Genomic DNA, 18,328 nt, shown 5'->3' on the forward strand with positions numbered 1-18,328 from the left:
TAATTGATTCTAACAAAGATTACAATTAACTTATCAAAATAGTTCAAGGTAAAATTAATATATAAAATAGTTTAGGTGTGAAATTGATACTACCCTAATTGTTTAAGGGTATATTTTGATATTTTTGTTATGTATAATTGTAATTACAAAATATACTAAAAAAATATATGTACATGACTATAGCAATCTACAATATCATGATTTTTTTATTGCAATCTTCTATGTACAAATTAATAATTAATTTCTTAAGACTTAATAAGGAAAGAAAAAATTGAAGGCAAAAGTGTCAAATAAAAAGAAATCTCTTGAAGGCAAAAATTAATAATTAATTTCTTAAGATTTAATAAGGAAATAAAAAATTGAAGGTAAAAGTGTCAAATAAAAAGAAATTTCTTGGCCAATCTCAAACTTCCAAGAAAAAAGTTATGTCTAGTTTATCTACTTTGTTTTTTTTTCTTTGCAATCCCTTTAATTTTTATAATTCTAATTTTCATTTAAAAACTTATTTTCTTAATATTTTAGTTTATAAATTTAATAAATAAAGAATAAAATTACCATAAAAAAATTATATTAATATCAACATGTTCCATTATTCCATTCTATAAGGTTATTATTATATTGATCGGTTGTGTTGTCTATTTCTGAGAGCCGAACCGAAGATCTTATATTGTTGAATTGAGATCCATTGCTATTGAGATGACTAACTGACTCTTGGTTGGTGGTATTTTTTTTTTATTTACATGGGGTGTTCGGGCCAGCTTGCGCGTACCACGACTAATCCCCACGGCCCACTGAATACCTTGAAAACCCAGTAGGCATGTAAAGCACTGCGAGGATGACAGACGTGCACGTCAAGTCTCGAACCCAGGTGTAGTGAAAGAAGACAAGCTCCTTCCATCACTAAACCAAACACTGGAATACGGTTGGTGGTATTTTAATAGTTTGGTATCGATCCCAATGCACCCTGGGAAAATAGGAAACATAAAAAAGGAAATAAAAAAAAAACGACAAGAGCAAAAAGCATGATTCATGTACATACACAAATTTCTTATGTAATTCATGTTCGAAAACATAATTCTTTAATTCCAGTATTAAATCTGCATGGAACACAAAATTTTTTAATTAAACAATGAGATTGAGCAAAACAATGTTAACGTGTTTTCTCCATTTGAATATCACTCTCTCTTAAAGTGTCATAATATTCAATTTTTCTCCACAATTAAAAATTCAACTCTTAAAAAAAAAACTACTTACACCATTAATATTAAAATACAAACATAGTTTTTTCAATAATATTAAACTATAATTAATAAGTTACTCTTGTTTCTGTTTTACAAATTAAAAGGTGAAGTATAGTTTCATTTATAAAGCTTATATCAAGGCTTGGCATGACATATCCTATAAATTAAATATACTTTTAAAAAAAATTAAAAAGATATAATGTAATTTGTTAGGTTTTGAATTTATTTTCTAGAAATTATCAATTTGAATCTAATAAATTTTAGGCTTATTAACTTAAAGACTTATAGAATTAGATGAATTGTGTATAAACTGATTCCTACATTTTAACTTAAAGACTTATAGAATTAGATGAAGTGTCTAAAATGTATACTTTATTCTACATAATCTTTAACTCATTCTTCAATCTTAGAAGAATTATAGGTATAACTTATTATTTTCAAAATTAAAAGGATTAAATCGCAAAATAATAATAATAAAATTATAATTTTCCCACAACAGAAATATTTTGTCCTTGTGAGCCTGAGAGTTCACTAGAGACACAAATCAGTCACTAGCAACTCATATTTTAACTTCTAACAAATGGAGCAAAGTCCATTTATGATCTATCTATGAAATTGAAATGAACGGAGGATCGTAATTTGTGTAGAGTTTATAGTACTCTATTAAAAAACTGCTTCGGCCACCCTTTTCTTTTAAGCTTTTAGAAAAACATTCTGCGAGGGAAAAAAATCCAATTTTCTGAATGAGCTTCCCTGACACAAGCTTTTTTTTAAGGAAAAAAAATTGATCAAATAAATACTGCAAAATTCATGAAAATTGAACCATGCTTTTGTTTCATTTGGGCATCCAATCTGTCTAGAAAAAGACTAATGCAACTTTATATCGATTAGCTAGGAAAGTTCTCCCAGTATGTTTTGAGAACACTTGGTCTAGACATTAGAAACAAGTGAAAGCCGCTTGCTTCCTAGTTGAAGCTTCGTTTCTTCTGTCTCGCCATTGAAATAGTCTAGGATATATGGTTAAACATAAATGATCTAGGATTAAAGATGCAGAAACCAAATGAATTCATTCTTTACGCGAATCCCTTCAACATAATAGCAAAAGGAGATGGTCTCTCAAAAGTGTTTTTGGGTAGAAGTTAAAACACAAACCTGAAACCAAACACCATCTGACATGCAGCGAAAGAGTAATCAACAGAATTCGGATATACGAGTATGAACGCAGATGCAAGGGCCCCAAACTATAACTTGTGCATGTCAGAAAGAGCTACAATCAAAATTCATCCCACAATAACTTCTGTAAGGATTGATTATTGAAGAAGTATATAGGACATCGCAAGATTCAAGATGTGCTGGGTTGAAGCATCAAGCTTCACAAGAATGCTACAATAACCTTCGATAGCATTGTCTAAATGTTTCATCAAGAATTTGATGATGAGGTAATATTTATTTACCCCGAATCTTGACCTTAAGTGTCCATTTAACCTTCCCCTCAGGCATCGGAATAGACTTTGGGAAGCGTAGGGGCACCTCAAACTCTCCAAGAGCAGTCAAAGGTGATGGAAGATGCACGTTGTCAGGTTCAATTTGCACATTGAATTGTCTTGTCACCTGAGATGGACAGAAACCACGTTAGCACACATCCAACAGTCAGGCAAAAACTATCTTTTTATCATACCACGTATGCTGCACCTAACTACAAATTACGGAATTATAGTACGTATAAAACAGAACCTGTATCATAGATCGCAGTGTCTAAAAGAGAATTGTCAAACTGGGTTTTATAGATGGTTTCGTGATGATATATTGCCAGAACTTGCTCATGCAACAATATCCACCTACGGTATTTTCATGGATAAATACAAAACAACTTACTTTACAAAATTCTGAAGAGAAACTGAAATTAAAGATGAAGACTGATATACCTCTTTTAAAATATCATCCTTTGTCACTGGTGAAAGAATTTCTATTGGGTCATCTTTTGATTCACGGGCACGGAATTTTGCAGTATTGATCCCTACCCTAAAAGCCTACAATCATGAAAGACCGGTCAGATACCTCGTATTACCGGTAAGAGTAAGCCAACTTGTTATTTAAAATGTTTCATATTCTCAATACACTTTTCAAAAGATAAACTAACCAGTTGGGCTTTTACTAAGCGTTTTGCTGCTGTTTCGTATTCTTTCATCTTATCTTCCATTGTCTCTTTAACTACTTTCACCTCCTCTTCTTCCTCGGGTTGGTAAATCTGATCCACAACACATCACAAACATAACACCAATCACTTGACATTTCTCAAACAAAACCAAAGGGACGCGCGGATGCAAAACTTTAATTCGCAACTTTACAATATAATGCACATAAAAAATTCATGCCAAATAAATCAAGATTCAAGACCAGCTACTTTCACCACATAAAAAAACACTAACAAACACATGGAACTAGATAAAATAAATGTAAGAAATTTGAGCAAAACCTTGCGTTGCTCCCTGATAAGATGCGCAAACTTTTCGATGTTAGGGACAGCAAGTAATTTGGGCATCAGATGGTTGCGAAAATGCCCTGGCGCAACCTTAACTGTCTGACCAGCTTTCCCAAGCTTCTCTATGCTCTGCAAGTGCAAATCAAAATCCACCATCAACATCAATATCTGAACCGACACATAACCTGATAAAAAACCCAAAAATGAAATATTTCCTAGTCACACACTTACTGTTGTAAGAATAACTTCTAACTTCTTATATCTAATGCCTTGACAAGCATATAACAATGGATGTATAGCACCATCAGAGCTCTTCAAGTTGGTTTCTTTAGCAATAATTCGCCGTAGAACATTTCTGCTGTGCTGAATACAAGCCATAATCACCACAAAGAGTCCCTGTTTCAAAACAAACCAAAATTAAGTCGCTGCAAATACCAACAAAACAAAATCTTAAATAAGCAAAGAAAAATGCAACAAAAAAGTAAGTGCTTTAAAACCCAGAACCCAAAAATAAGAGCACAAAAATCAAGAAATTTAATTTCTTGCTATAAGATTATGAAAAATGAAGGTAACTCAGGATTTTTTAGCATAAATAAATCAAACAATAAATCAACAGCAATCCCACAATAGCCAGAACATAAAACTCAAAATCTAGAAAGAAAAACAATGCCTAAATTACTTACTGTAAGCTTGTACAAGAAAACAAAAATCTCGGTTTTGAAACGAAGAGCTGAGTTTTTTGAGCTTAGGATTTTGACGGGCTTTTGCCCGTAGAAGATGAGGGTGAAAGATGAGAGAGGAACCAAGAGTTTGAGCAACTGGAATATACACACACACCAGGTGAGGATTCTCCCTGTTGTTATATTCGAGGAACCAAGAGTGTCACCCTTCCATTCAAGGAATCAATTTTTTCGAAAGAGGAAAGTGCATGAATTTTTTAGAATGTATTGATTAAGGGCTGAAGACAAGATTCCTGTCAAGATCTGGGTTTGGGTTCGAGACGGGTTGTCAGGTTATGGATACATAGCCAAGAGATGGCAGGGAAAGCAAGAACTCAACCCAACCCGACTAACTTGCCCCACGTTCTGGGGCTTTAATATTTTTGGGCCTTCTTGGTCTAAGCTTTGCCACAACCCAAAGTCAAGTATCTTTTGTTAGGTTTTAGGTATGGGTGATCATATTTTATTGGGTTTTTTTATATATATAAAAACAATCAAATTAAAATTAAAAAAAAAATTAGTTTTCAGTTCAGTTTTCAATGTAAAAAACCAATAGAACCTATATTGTTTTTTTGGACTTTTTTTTACTTTCTAATGAGCTTTTAATAGGTTTTTTTATAAGCTTTTAAAGGGTTTTATGAGGGCTTATATTTGATGTTAATATTATTTAATTTTCTTATAATATTTCAAATTATATTTAATTTTTTTGTCACTGTATATTCATTTGTATTAAATTATTAGTGCCAATCTTGTGTTTATTATTATTATTTTTTTTTGCACCAGCAGGTGTCAGGTAAAAATTGAAGATAAAATAATGAATTAAGAGAACAGCCTATTAACAGGCTCCAGAATTCCAAAAAATCCAACACCAGCCTCTGAGGCCACTGAAACAACACTGGGGGTACACCTAGGACCAGCCTCTCAACTTGCCGTCAACATCATAGGCCGACTTGAGTCAAATGATTTTTCATTTTGGTATATCATGGTTGATATGATTACAAGTCTTAGGTCAAGCAAACATGTGATTACACAAAAAAATCTTAGATCTTAAATGAAGAGCTTCCAAACGTCAAATAGACTTGTCAAGTGAACAAGTGATCCTAAGCTCTGTATACATTGCCTGATGATAACAAAAATGGGTTCAATAACTTACTTTGTGACAATAATGTAACAACAACAAAACTGTCAATCTCCCCCTGTTTTGGATCCCATGGTTTTATTTCAAAGTAATTCATTGCCTAAGTGTTTCACAGAAAATGACAAAACTTGGCTGTTTTTTAAGCCTATAGAAGGCATGGTATTAGTCCCGAGCTCTTTGACTAAAACAGAAAGGGAAAGTCTAGAAGTAGTGAGCGGTAACAGCACCATTCACCCCTTGTTTTCTTAGCAATCTCAAGATATGGGATATCAGCATCTTTTGGGAGGAGTCATTGTTCTGTTTTGGGGTTGATTTTAGTTTATCATGCAAAAGGAAAGAAAAAGGTTAATGTCTCAAAGGATTTTCAGAGGGACAGAACTTTGAAGAGCTCTGAAAGTGGGGGCAAGTTATGCAATATTGAAAATCCAGGCATAATCAAGCCATGCTTTGCGGCTAAGCTGTCTCATTGGTTCTTGGCTATCGAATATCAAAACAGTCAGGTGAGTGAACCAGTTGCTATAAACTCTTTTCAATCTCAAAATGGTGAGGCTTTTCGCTATTCTTCTTCTTCTTCTTCTTCTTCTTACGCTTTCTAATGAGATTCCTTTATAGACTCAATGATGGACAATTAGATAACAAAGACAACCCAAGTATGGGAAGCCATCAGCGAATGCTGTTCCATTGAGTTGAGATCAAGTAACCAGTTTATATATTTTAAATCACTAATCCTAATTCTGGAAGTAGGCTTTGTCTCCCTTTTGGAACAGTTAAGGTAGTTCATCAAAGGACTGGAAAATTCCAAATAACCTATTCAGGGAAGGGAAAGGGCAACTTTTGAAACTCTTAGGGAATTCCATATGTCATGACTGGCTGATGAAAAACAAAAATGTGCATCAAATTTTTGTTCTGTTCCACTCTAGTAAGTCGGTCGATCTCAGATAAACAATAACACCTCTCTACTCTTAGTTTCTTTATGTTTTTATTTTCCACCCATGTATCGTTGTGAATCATGGGTGGACTGATTGAATTGTTCTCTACCATGTTATTACAAACCTAGCAAAGGAGAGCTTCCAGAAAGGAAACAACCGAGAGGTAAAAACAATGGCAGCAAGACAACCTCAGAGAACCCAACATCTAAATAAAAGAAAACAAAACTAAGCAAATGAAAAGCATTGGCAGGAAACTAAATTCAGGAAGAACAATGGAAGTAATTAAGTAATTTACAGCAAACCCATCTCCAGAAACAAGTATTCAAGAATCAAGAATGCCAAGAAAAAAAAAAAACTAACCTGATACAGAGAGGCGAGACGCGAGAGCACATAAGATGCAGAGTGGAGACTAGAGGAAGAACAGAGGCAAACGAAATAAAGAAAAGAAATGGCTGTTTTGAGAGAGAGAGAGTGGAAGTTGTGGAACCAGCTAGGGTTGATAACTTGAGTTTTGAGAACAGGCAAAGGGGGAAGGGAAGACTGGCGACTGCGTACTTACTGTTATGATAATAGGATTGAGGAATAAAAAATCTTGTGAATCCATTAGTTAAGGGCAAACCTTGGAATTCATAGGAGATGCAGTCAAAATTAAAAACATTACGAGGATGAATTTCAAACTAAGTAAATTTAGAAGGACGAAGAATAAAAAAGATGCGATTTTTCGAATTCAAAGATCAAGATTCAAACTCGACACATGAAAATCGATCATGAATTACCTTACAAGTTCAAAATCGATCATTCCCTTTGAACTCTTCGTGGAGCTTCCCGTGTATTTTTTCCTCCCAAAATAATATTTATTCCACTTTCTTTTCACATTGCTCACTAATATTTTTCTCCTGGATCACACTTACTGATGAATATCCAGAAAGGCATTAACATGTAGTTGACTGCATCAACCCAACTGTAATACATTTTTTTTTAAATGTCATTTCAATTTTGTTTTGAAAAAAACACCTTAAAAAAAAAAAGCAATACCATTTTAATTCTGCTTAAAAAAAAAACACCTTAGTTTTGTTCTAATCTTGATAACTAGATCATAAATCAACCTATCAACTTACATAAATATAAATCTAATTGAGTTTAAGTTAAAACTCGATTCAGGTCAAACTTTCAAGTCGTGGATTTCCCGGATCCATAATCATATTAGAATGGATTTAGAGGGTATTTGGTTTGAGATGACTTTGGATTTTTTTGGTGGAATCCACACAAAAAAAAAACGCAAAAAAACATATACTTGTAGCTTTTAGAAATGTGTTTTATACTTTGAAAAGGTTGTATCTTTGAAGGGGAAAAAAACCATCATACCTCCAGCCAAAAAATCCCCTAATAATTATGCCCAGGATGGCCAGGCAAATCGTATCCAACCTTCTTCTAGAATAATTCTTTTCTTACTTGTGTCAACAATTCCATGTCAATTGCTTCTGTTGGAAAGATTACAGGAGAGAATTGCAATCTCATATTTCTGTACATATTGCAGGATGGTCGAAGAGTGCAAGTAATTGAAAGAGACTTGACCGAGCCTGACACTGACAGAATTGTTGGAGAACTCCTGCAACCTGGAGGTTACCTGAAATTAATTGAATTGGGCCTTGAAGGTGAGCCGGAGCCTCAATATATCTGTAGAACCAGCTAAGCTTTCCAGCGTCAAAACTATCAGAACTATAGCAGTAAACGTAATAGTTTTTTAAATAATTTTTTTTAATTAGAATAAATATGATAAAATAAATTATATTTATATTATTTAAAATGTTATTTTATCAATTTAATTTTTTAAAATAACATTTTAGATTAAAGTTGCTCTATCATTCCCTTTGAACTCTTCGTGGAGCTTCCCATGTATTTTTTCCTCCCAAAATAATATTTATTCCACTTTCTTCTTCACGTTGCCCACTAATATTTTTCTCCTGGATCATACTTACTGAGGAATATCCAGAAAGGCATTAACATGTAGTTGACTTCGGGTTTTTTTTTATGAAACCCACATAAAAAAAAACATTTTTAACTTTTTAAAATGTGGTTTATATTTTAAAAAGATTGTATTTTTGAAAAAAATCATCACACCTCCGAACCAAAAAATCCCTTAATAATTATGCCCAGGATGGCCAGGCAAATCGTATCCAACCTTCTTTTAGAACAATTTTTTTACTACTTGTGTCAATAATTTCATGTCAATTGCTTCTGTTGGAAAGATTACAGGAGAGAGTTGCAATCTCATATTTCTGTACATATTGCGGGATGGTCGAAGAGTGCATGTAATTGAAAGAGACTTGACCGAGCCTGACACTGACAGAATTGTTGGAGAACTCCTGCAACCTGGAGGTTACCTGAAATTAATTGAATTGGGCCTTGAAGGTGAGCCAGAGCCTCAATATATCTGTAGAACCAGCTAAGCTTTTCAGCGTCAAACACTGTCAGAACTATAGCAGTAAACGTTAAGTAGATCTTTGTGTATCTGCAGACTGTGTGAGTGAAATTGATGCTCAAAGAGTGCTTGGATCTGCAAACATTAAAGATGGGAAAAGTACCAAACTATCATACCCCTTGGAGAACTTCCTTTCAGATGTTGCTGGAAGAAGCTTTCACAATGGCCGTTTTATTCAGAAAATGCGAGACAAAGCATAAAACTCTTTCCGCGTAATCTTTCATGGACATTCATTATACTTGCTTAAGTTCTGTTCCATTGTAGTATTTCAATCATATGATCTTTCCAGGGTAGTTGCATAATTAATAATGTTTCCTTACAATCCGATTTTCTTGCAATGTTTTCTTCAGGGTTAAATTGGAACAAGGAACGGTAACAACTCTCATTGAAGAAAATGGGACTATTAAAGGAGTACAGTGCAAAACCAGGGCTGCAACAGAGTTGGGAGCATGTGATCCATTAACAATTGTCTGTGATGGCTGTTTCTCGAATCTGCGGCGGTCTCTTTGCAATCCTAAGTTGAGGACAGTGCTGCCAAATTGCAAAACAATCACTTCGTCGAAGTTTTGTGATCCTGTGTTCTAGTATTGAAGTAACATATAACCTTTTCCACAGCATAGGAATTTAGCTTGCATAATTTAATCTTCCTTGCCAACTGAAATTTAATCTTTCCTTTTGCATAATTGATATCCCATCGTGTTTTGTTGCGCTGGTGCTGGAAAACCGCAACCTTCGATATGCAAATCATGGACATTTTGTTCTGGCAGATCCATCTCCAATCTTGTTTTATCCTATTATCAGCAGTGAGATTCGCTGTTTGGTAGATGTTCCTGGACAGGAAGTACCTTCCGTTTCTAATGGTGAAATGGCTCGCTATCTGAAAACTGCAGTAGTTCCCCAGGTTACTACAATTCACTTCAAGCAATATTTATGTGAATTCTTACACTAACACAACAGAATTACCACTGATTTATGTATGAGATCATAAGAATAATCAAGCAACTTGGGCATTTCACTTGAGCAGATATGTACAGGTGCTAGATTGATTTCGGTAGGTGTCTCAATGAACTTTGAATCTATAGAAACTGTATTTGTTATCAATTTTTCTTTAAAATTCTGTTTATAAGATAAGACTCGTGTGGAAGCAAGATTTTCTAACATGGTTATCATCTGCGCCTTCAGGGGGCATCAGGAATCATCTTTCCTATAATAAAGGCTGAAGGAATTAGACAAATGTTCTTCCCTGTAATGGTACCACCATACCCCAGAGCTCCTCCGATTGCCTGGCAGGATGGATAGAGCGATTTTCCATCAAGAACTGAAACTAGTTTGCATGAGCAATTCACGTTTGCGAGATCAAAGCTTAGGTCTCCATTCTTGTAGAAGTCATACAACTGTAATTCTTTTATTAATTTGTTCTTCAACTTGGGAACAAGATATCCCTCGTAAATTTGTACTCGATGCCTAATTTATTAAAAAAAAAAAAAAACAAATCCCCCTATGATACCAACATGATTTATACACTTTGAAAGTTCATATGTTTCCTTTACAAGCCGAACACGATATGTGGCAATTACAGTCATTAATAGCATAGTTATAAGATGCCACCCAGGTTATATCTATTTCGAGGCCGTGTCATGGGTTGAAATTTTTCTATCTCAGTACAATCAAATTGCTTAAAACAGTGATGAAATCAAATCTCTAATTGTTAATTCAAGGTTTAGCTTAAAACAGGGGTGGGTTAATAGAAAAACTTGATTTTTTTTTTTATAAACGAAAAATAATACCATTTCAAGTTTTTTTAAAAAAATATTATTATTATATATATGTATAATATATATAACCTGTTTTAAGCAAACTAGTACAAATTTTTTTTTAATAATGTTTTTCACTGTTTAGGATTTCGTGCTAATTAGAGATTGTTTAACGTTTAAAAAAATTTATTTAAAATTAATTATATATATTTTGAGATTTTTTTTATTGATATTAAAAAGATTTTTAAATAAAATATATATTATTTTAATATATTTATAAAAAAAACTTTAAAAAATACTCGTAACATTTGGCCTTGGCCATCAAATGAAGCACGGAGAAAAATATTAATTAAAAAGTAATGTGATTAAGATGATATTTGTTTCTCGAAAAATAATTTATAAGAAATTATTTTTTAAATATTTTTATATTTTTTTATTGTTAAAAATATTAGTCAATGAAAAATATTTTATAATTAAAAAAAAATTAGCTTGGTTTCTAATAAAATATTTTTCTAAAAAATTTAGGCTGAAAACATTTTATGAAAATTGTAAAAAAATTAGAAATATCATATTATTTACTGATTATATCAAATTTGGTTCTCAAACTTTTAATTGATATATATATATATATATAGATATATACATATTATTTTGAATATTTATTTTTTTAATTTAACTCTTAAAAAATGATTTTTATTTTAACTTTGGATCTTATTTTTATAATTATTATTTGCTTTTTCCTTATCATTTTTTATTAAAAATTTTTATTTATCAATTTTGTTTCTCATTCTTTTGATTGTTACTTATTTATTTGAAATAATTTATGAAATTTTAATTATTATTATTTTAATTTTTTCATCTTTAATTTTTTTATTTTTTTAGATTTGATCTCTATTATTTTAATTATTATTTATTTTATTTGAGATAATTTATGAAATTATGTTTTTTTCAATTTCATTTTCATTCAATTTTTTAACTTTTTAATTTGTAAGATTTATTTCTTATTATTTTGATAAACTTAAAAAAATATTAATAAGTTATTTTTCAGTTTATTTTTTATAAGTTAACCAAACATTAAACATTAAAAAGTATTTTCTAACTTATGTTTTATTATATTATAAAATAATTTATTTTTAAAAAATAACTTTTCAGCAAATAATCTATAGTCTGTACTGTGACATAAAAAGAGCGAAAATAATTATGATTCCCAACAAGCAACAAGAAACACAAGAGAAACAATTACAAGCTGCAAATTTTACTGAGAATCCCTCGTGGTCCTTGAAAGCACGCGTCCTAGAGGCAGCAGCAACTGTGTCGCATAGGTAAAGGATAAATAAGTACACAGTGAATCGTTATTTAAAAAAAAAGGAAAAAAAATGCTCACTTTTTGTTTTTTGTTTTTTTTTTGCTTTGGTGGACATGAAGTAGGTGGCGGAGGATTTACTCCTGGGAAATGAGGTGGCTGTTGGTGATGTTGAGGACCAAATTTCGTAGGGTCACTAACTGAAGGTGGTGCCACGTAAGGACCGGCTTCATAGTACCCTTGCATTGGTGCTTGAAAAGCATAACAATGTTCTTCAGGAGACCACACCTCCTGCTTTGGTGGATATACCCCTGAAAATCATCAATTTAGCAAACCATCAATTGATTAACATCCTAAATGACAGAAAAAAAGGAAAAAAAAAGATTTTCAGAAGCCGAACATAAATTCAATTACCTGCGGAAGCTTGATGATTGTTGTTGTCGTAACTCATTGTTGAAATCAAGATATGATCACCTATGAAAAACTTGTATTTGGTATATGGAAAGACCAAATGAATGAAATGATATGTTTTATAGAGTTGGCTGGTTGTTCTTTACGGTCTTCGTCAATGGCGACTTCTTACATGCATGGAAAAACTAGCTAGACGACCTATCATGTTGTGACAATTGGGATTTCTTTCAATGATAATTCAATCCATTTGTTCAAAAAAGCAATGTGGACTCTGCCTTCGTTTTCTAACTTGAAATTGCTCCGAAAATGGAGAGAAGGTTCCTCCGAAATGATATTGAAAATAATAATTGATCTTCTAATCAAAGCGAGACGGAAAATAGCTCGAAAGCCTTGAATTGCATGGAAAAGGGTGGCTCTCTCCTCTAACCCATAGTTATTATTAAGCCATGCCATCGGATCGCTATTTTTCTAAATAAATGGAAATATAATTCATTCTTATTTCTCAAATAGACAGAAACCTGATTAATTATTAATTGTATTTTAATATTATTAATGAATTATGCGTGTATTTGTGATATTAATGGTAAATGTATATTTCTTTTGAAAGAGTTGAATCTTGACACTAAAATAGAGAGACCTTTTTGACAGTACCGTTTCATTAATTAATTAATATCATAATTTAATTAAAGAAATTTGTGTTCCACATTGATTTATTGATAATTCCAGATACATGAATCAAAGGATTCAGCTTTTGAGCATGAATCCCACAGAGAATTGTGTGCTTGGACTATCCTTCGTTTTTGTGCTTCACTTTCTTTCTTTTCTTTTTCCTATTTTTCCATTGGGTATTGGACTCATTACCAAACTATCAAAATACCTCCTAGGGTTTAGTCATCTCCATTAGCAGTGGATCTCAGTCCAAGAATGTGGGGTCCTGGGCCTGGCCCACCAAAATGTCCAAAATGACCAAACATAATAATACTATGACTAGTAATGTTTCATTGCATCAATTCTTTAGCCTTTTCTTTTCTTTTCTTTTCTGAAGTCTACAGTCTTCATTACCTGACATGCAAGATTAACACAATCATCATCACAAACAATGGTAACATTACCATCAAATACAACTGCAACTTTACTATTCTCTTCATTATTGTCTTCATCTCTACCTTTTTTTTTATCTCTTTTTTTACTTTCTGCAATCCTTTTGCATATGCCCAGGCTTGTCACAATAATAGCACTTAAAACCCTTCCTTGACTGAGATCTTCCTCTTGGCTTCCATTTGCCTTTTCTATTGCTGGATTCTCTATCTTGCTTGCTGTGAGAGAACCTGCTTGGACTTCTCCCTCGACTTTCTGTAACAAGTGCATGAGACTCAGAAGTGCTTGTGCCTTTCCTCCTCTTCTCTTCATTGAGGATACAATCCTTCACTGTTTTCAAAGTGATCTTCCCATTCGGAGTAGAATTGCTAAGTGACACCACCAAAGTCTCCCAACTATCCGGCAATGAACTCAGTAGGATTAGTGCTTGCATTTCATCAGCTAACTCCAGATTCATCAATGACAACTGATTCAAGAACCCTTGGAATACATTTATATGCACTGAAGCATCTTCACCATCTCTATACTTCAAATTCACAAGGTCTCTAATTACAAAAACCTTGTTTTGTGCACTCTCCTTAGCAAATGTTTCTTCCAACATCTTCCAAACTGTATAGAAATCATGTTTTTAAGAAATATGATTAATGGACTTAAAAGATACTCATTTTCTAACATTAGCAGTAACCTTTCTATTAAACCCATTCCATTTACATTTAATCGGCAAAACCAAATCATTGCAATATAAGTGATCCTCCATCATTATTTTCCATAGAAAATAATTTGAGAAAGTAAGCTTTATCATGCCTGAATCTTCCTTTTCCATCTTAACTGCCCAAGAAATTCAATCTACACAACCAGTGCTCTGATACCATTTTGTTGGGAAAACTAGGAACAACCGGACACCAATTTACCAGGATCAATTTAGCGGAATACAATTCACAATTCATAAATCCTAATTCTTTCCCTCTTTGTGCAGTAAAACAGAATCAAATAATGACCAAATATAATATAAATAATCACAAAATCAACACCAAGATTTTTAAAGTGGAAAACCCGATGTGGGAAAAACCACGGGACCGTAATCCACCTAAACATTTCCACTATCAACAAATAATGGGTTCATAATCATTCTTCCTCAGATTCAACTAAGGGATACAACATATATATCATCAAAAACAACTTATTCTCGGATTACAATAAGATTAAAGGAGAATTATTTGAGAAAAACTCACAAAACTGACAGCCCCGTCTTTTGTCAAAAAAGCCAGCTTCCACATCACCAATCTTCAATCCAACCATCCAGAATGAAGATCAATGTGTCTATAAACTGCTGTCAAAATCTCAGCCCGATCCAACGGTGAATGAGCTGGAAATTAAAGAAAGAACACAGACTGCTCTGCTGCCTCGTCTTCTCCTTTTCTCTCTTGATTTTCTTCTCCTCTCTTTTATTTTCAATCTACTACTACATTACCCGAACCACTTAATTTTAAAGTTAAGTGATTAGCTGCCTCTCTTCTCAATAAATATGGTGGTCACACCATCACATGGTATGGTACCACACACAATAATCTCTGCAGCCTTGAGAAGATCTTCTACAATCTCTTCAGCCTTGAGAAGATCTTCTGACTTTTAGCCTTGACACAGTGGAGTTACTACTGATTTATGTTTAAGATCAACATGTGCTTCTCACTTTTCTGATTCAAAAGAACAATCAAGCAACTTGGGCATTTTAGATTCCTGCTGAACTGCACGATGCTTTCATTTAGGCAATTGACAAAGGGAGCATAAGAACAATGACAAACAGAAGCATGCCAGCTTCTCCTTACCCTACTCCAGGCGCACTTCTAATGGAGGATGCATTAAGCATGAGGCATCCTTTAACTGGAGGACGAATGACTGTAGCTCTGTCAGACATTGTGCTGCTACGTGACCTTCTTCGACCTCTGCAGAAGCTCAATGATGCATCTTCCCCTTCCAGATATCTCGAGTCCTTCTACACCCTGTCTAAGGTAAGACGAGCCAATTAAAATCCTAATAAAGCTTGTCGGAATTTAAAAAAAAAAAATTAACCAATGATTCATGTATCTGTTTGCAGCCAGTGGCATCTACCATGAACACATTGGCAGGTGCCCTGTACAAAGTGCTTAGTGCATCACCTGATCCAGCTAGAAACGACATACGCCAAGCATGTTTTGACTATTTAAACCTTGGAGGAGTTTTTTCGAATGGACCCATAGCTCTACTCTCTGGTCTAGACCATCGGCCATTGAACTTGGTTCTCCATTACTTTGCAGTGGCTATCTAGGGTGTCGGCCGCTTAATGCTTCCCTTGCCATCACTTAAGCGGATATGGACAGGTGCTAGATTGATTTCGGTAGGTATCTCAATGAACTTTGAATCTGTAGAAACTGAATTTGTTATCAATTTTTCTTCCAAATTCTGTTTCTAAGATAGACTCATGTGGAAGCAAGATTGTCTAACATGGTCAACATCTTTCCTCTAATAAAGGCTGAAAGAATTAGACATATGTTCTTCCCTGTAAGGGTACCACCATACCACAGAGCTCCTCCGATTGCCTGACAGGATGGATAGAGCGATTTTCCACCAAGAACTGAAACTAGTTTGCATGAGCAATTCACGTTTGTGAGAATAGCTTAGGTCTCCATTCTTGTAGAAGTCACGCAACTGCAATTTTTTTATTTGTTCTTCAACTTGGGAACAAGATATCCCTCGTGAATTTGTACTAAATGCCTAATTTATTTAAAAAAAAATAATAAAAAACTTCCCCTATGATACCAACATTTTTGAAAGTTCATATGTTTCCTTTGCAAGCCGAACACGGAGACGTAGCAATTAAAGTCATTAATAGCATAGTTATAAGATACCACCCAGGTTGTATCTAGTTTCGAGTGAGATTAACTTAATCTTTGATTTAGAAAAATGAAAAACTTGGAATGATATTATTTTAAGCTTCTTACAAAAGATCGAGTTTTTCTATTAATCGGCCCTTGAATTAACAAATCATTTGAGTTCATCTTTTGTCGGAAGATCAAATATGTGTTTGATATATATTTTAAAAAAAAAAATTATTAGCAACATTGCATTAAAACTATCATAAAAGATTTTAAAAAATTAATTTGATATTTTTTTTAATACCAAACTCACCTTTAAAATACATTCAAAAACACAAGTACAAATGTAATGTAAAACAACCTATAAGAGTATATACAATGATTAGTTATGTTTCATTGCATAATTCTTTAGCCCTTTCTTTGCTTTGCTAAAGTCTACAGTCTCCATTCGCACTCGTGCAGGTTACGCCATGGAGCCTGCCCGTCCCATTACCAAGCTGCTCAACGTTCAAAACACAAACTAGTCTATAGCCCATCTATCAGCAATTTGATTGTACTGAGATCCTTCTTAAAATTTCGCCACTGATTAGGATTGCATGCTAAATAGACAATTGTTAAAAAAAAATTTAAAAAAATTTACTTCGAATTATTTTTATATATTTTTAGATTTTTATGTATTCATATTAAAAATAATTTTAAAAAATAATTATTAGCATACTCTCAACTCAAATAAACGTGAAGCACGGACAATATAGTGTGGATACGTAGTCCGTACAGTGACGTAAAAAGAGCGAAAATAATTATTATTTCCAACAAGAAACACAAGGGAAACAATTGTAAGCTGCAAATTTTACAGAGAATCATTCATAGTCCTTCAAAGCACGCGTCCTAGAGGCAGCAGCAGCAACTGTGTCACATAGGAAACAGATAAATAACTAAGTACACAGTGAATCGTTATTTAAATAAAAAGGGCAAAAGCTCAGTTACCATCCTGTGGAAAAGTCATCATCCCTCTGACTAGTTCTTTCTGGAGGAAGAGGTGCCTGTGGGAGGTGTTGAGGACCATATTTCGTAGGGTCACTAACTGGAGGTGATGCCACATCAGGACCCGCTTCATGGTACCCTTGCATTGGTCCTTGAGAAGACATTTTTTTATAGTCTGAATAACGCATCTCCTGCTTTGGTGGACATGAAGTAGGTGGTGCAGGACATACTCCTGAAAAATCATCAATTTAGTAACCCATCAATTGATTAACTTCCTAAATCACAGAAAAAAAGGAAGGAAAAAAAAAAGGATTTTCAGAAGCCGAACATAAATTCAATTACCTGCGGAAGCTCGATGCGTGTTGCTGTCGTCACTCATTGTTGAAATCAAGATATGATCACCTATGAAAAACTTGTATTTGGTATATGGAAAAACCAAATGAATGAAATGATATGTTTTATAGAGTTGGCTGGTTGTTCTTTGAGGTCTTCGTCAATGGCGACTTGTTACATGCATGGAAAAACTAGCTAGACGACCTATCATGCTGTGACAGTTGGGATTTCTTTCAATAATAATTCAATCCATTTGTTCAAAAAAGCAACGTGGACTCTGCCTTCGTTTTCTAACTTGAATAGCATAGAAAATGGACAGAAGGTTCCTCCGAAATGATATTGAAAATAATAATTGATCTTCTAATCAAAACGAGACGAAAAGTAGCTCGAAAGCCTTGAATTGCATAGAAAAGGGTGGCTCTCTCCTGTAACCCATATTTATTATTAAGCCATGTCATCAGATTAATCAAATTAATTTGAACTATATATTGCTATTTTTCTAATTAAATGGAAATATAATTCATTCTTTATAAACAGAAACCTGATTAACGTATTAACTGTATTTTAATATTATTAATGAATTATGTGTGTATTTGTGATAT

At 33.4% G+C, this 18,328-nt stretch overlaps 2 protein-coding genes, 1 long non-coding RNA gene and 1 pseudogene across 5 annotated transcripts; 1 reads left to right on the top strand and 3 right to left on the bottom strand.

Moving 5' to 3' along the window:
- Positions 1-2,306: 2,306 nt before the first annotated feature.
- On the bottom strand, positions 2,307-7,092 carry LOC105108651 (50S ribosomal protein L9, chloroplastic-like). 2 transcript variants are annotated; one of them, XM_011003041.1, is made up of 6 exons: positions 6,870-7,092; positions 3,955-4,119; positions 3,718-3,852; positions 3,382-3,489; positions 3,167-3,271; positions 2,307-2,852 (listed from the first exon to the last, which is right to left on the bottom strand). In XM_011003041.1, the coding sequence occupies exons 2-6, from the start codon at positions 4,099-4,101 to the stop codon at positions 2,688-2,690; spliced, it is 660 nt and encodes a 219-aa protein (XP_011001343.1). In that variant the 5' UTR covers positions 4,102-4,119; positions 6,870-7,092; the 3' UTR covers positions 2,307-2,687. The 2 variants fall into 2 exon arrangements, with proteins under 2 accessions (XP_011001343.1, XP_011001342.1); XM_011003040.1 differs by lacking the exon at positions 6,870-7,092 and adding an exon at positions 4,407-4,673.
- An 827-nt stretch (positions 7,093-7,919) lies between these two features.
- Positions 7,920-16,236, top strand: LOC105108654 (squalene monooxygenase-like; annotated as a pseudogene).
- On the bottom strand, positions 11,919-17,966 carry LOC105108652 (cysteine-rich and transmembrane domain-containing protein A-like). Of its 2 annotated transcripts, none has more exons than XM_011003043.1 (3): positions 17,736-17,966; positions 17,397-17,625; positions 11,919-12,054 (listed from the first exon to the last, which is right to left on the bottom strand). In XM_011003043.1, exons 1-3 carry the CDS (start codon positions 17,770-17,772, stop codon positions 12,039-12,041), a joined length of 282 nt encoding a protein of 93 aa, XP_011001345.1. In that variant the 5' UTR covers positions 17,773-17,966; the 3' UTR covers positions 11,919-12,038. The 2 variants fall into 2 exon arrangements, with proteins under 2 accessions (XP_011001345.1, XP_011001344.1); XM_011003042.1 differs by lacking the exon at positions 11,919-12,054 and adding an exon at positions 17,187-17,316 and having other exon boundaries at positions 17,736-17,945.
- On the bottom strand, positions 12,323-12,718 carry LOC105108653 (uncharacterized). Its single transcript, XR_839094.1, has 2 exons — positions 12,463-12,718; positions 12,323-12,359 (listed from the first exon to the last, which is right to left on the bottom strand). It is a non-coding gene; the product is annotated as an uncharacterized LOC105108653 (long non-coding RNA).
- Positions 17,967-18,328: the final 362 nt, after the last annotated feature.

The sequence above is a fragment of the Populus euphratica genome, unplaced genomic scaffold, assembly GCF_000495115.2.
Source record: "Populus euphratica unplaced genomic scaffold, PopEup_1.0 scaffold195.1, whole genome shotgun sequence".
NCBI classification, from domain to species: Eukaryota; Viridiplantae; Streptophyta; class Magnoliopsida; order Malpighiales; family Salicaceae; genus Populus; species Populus euphratica.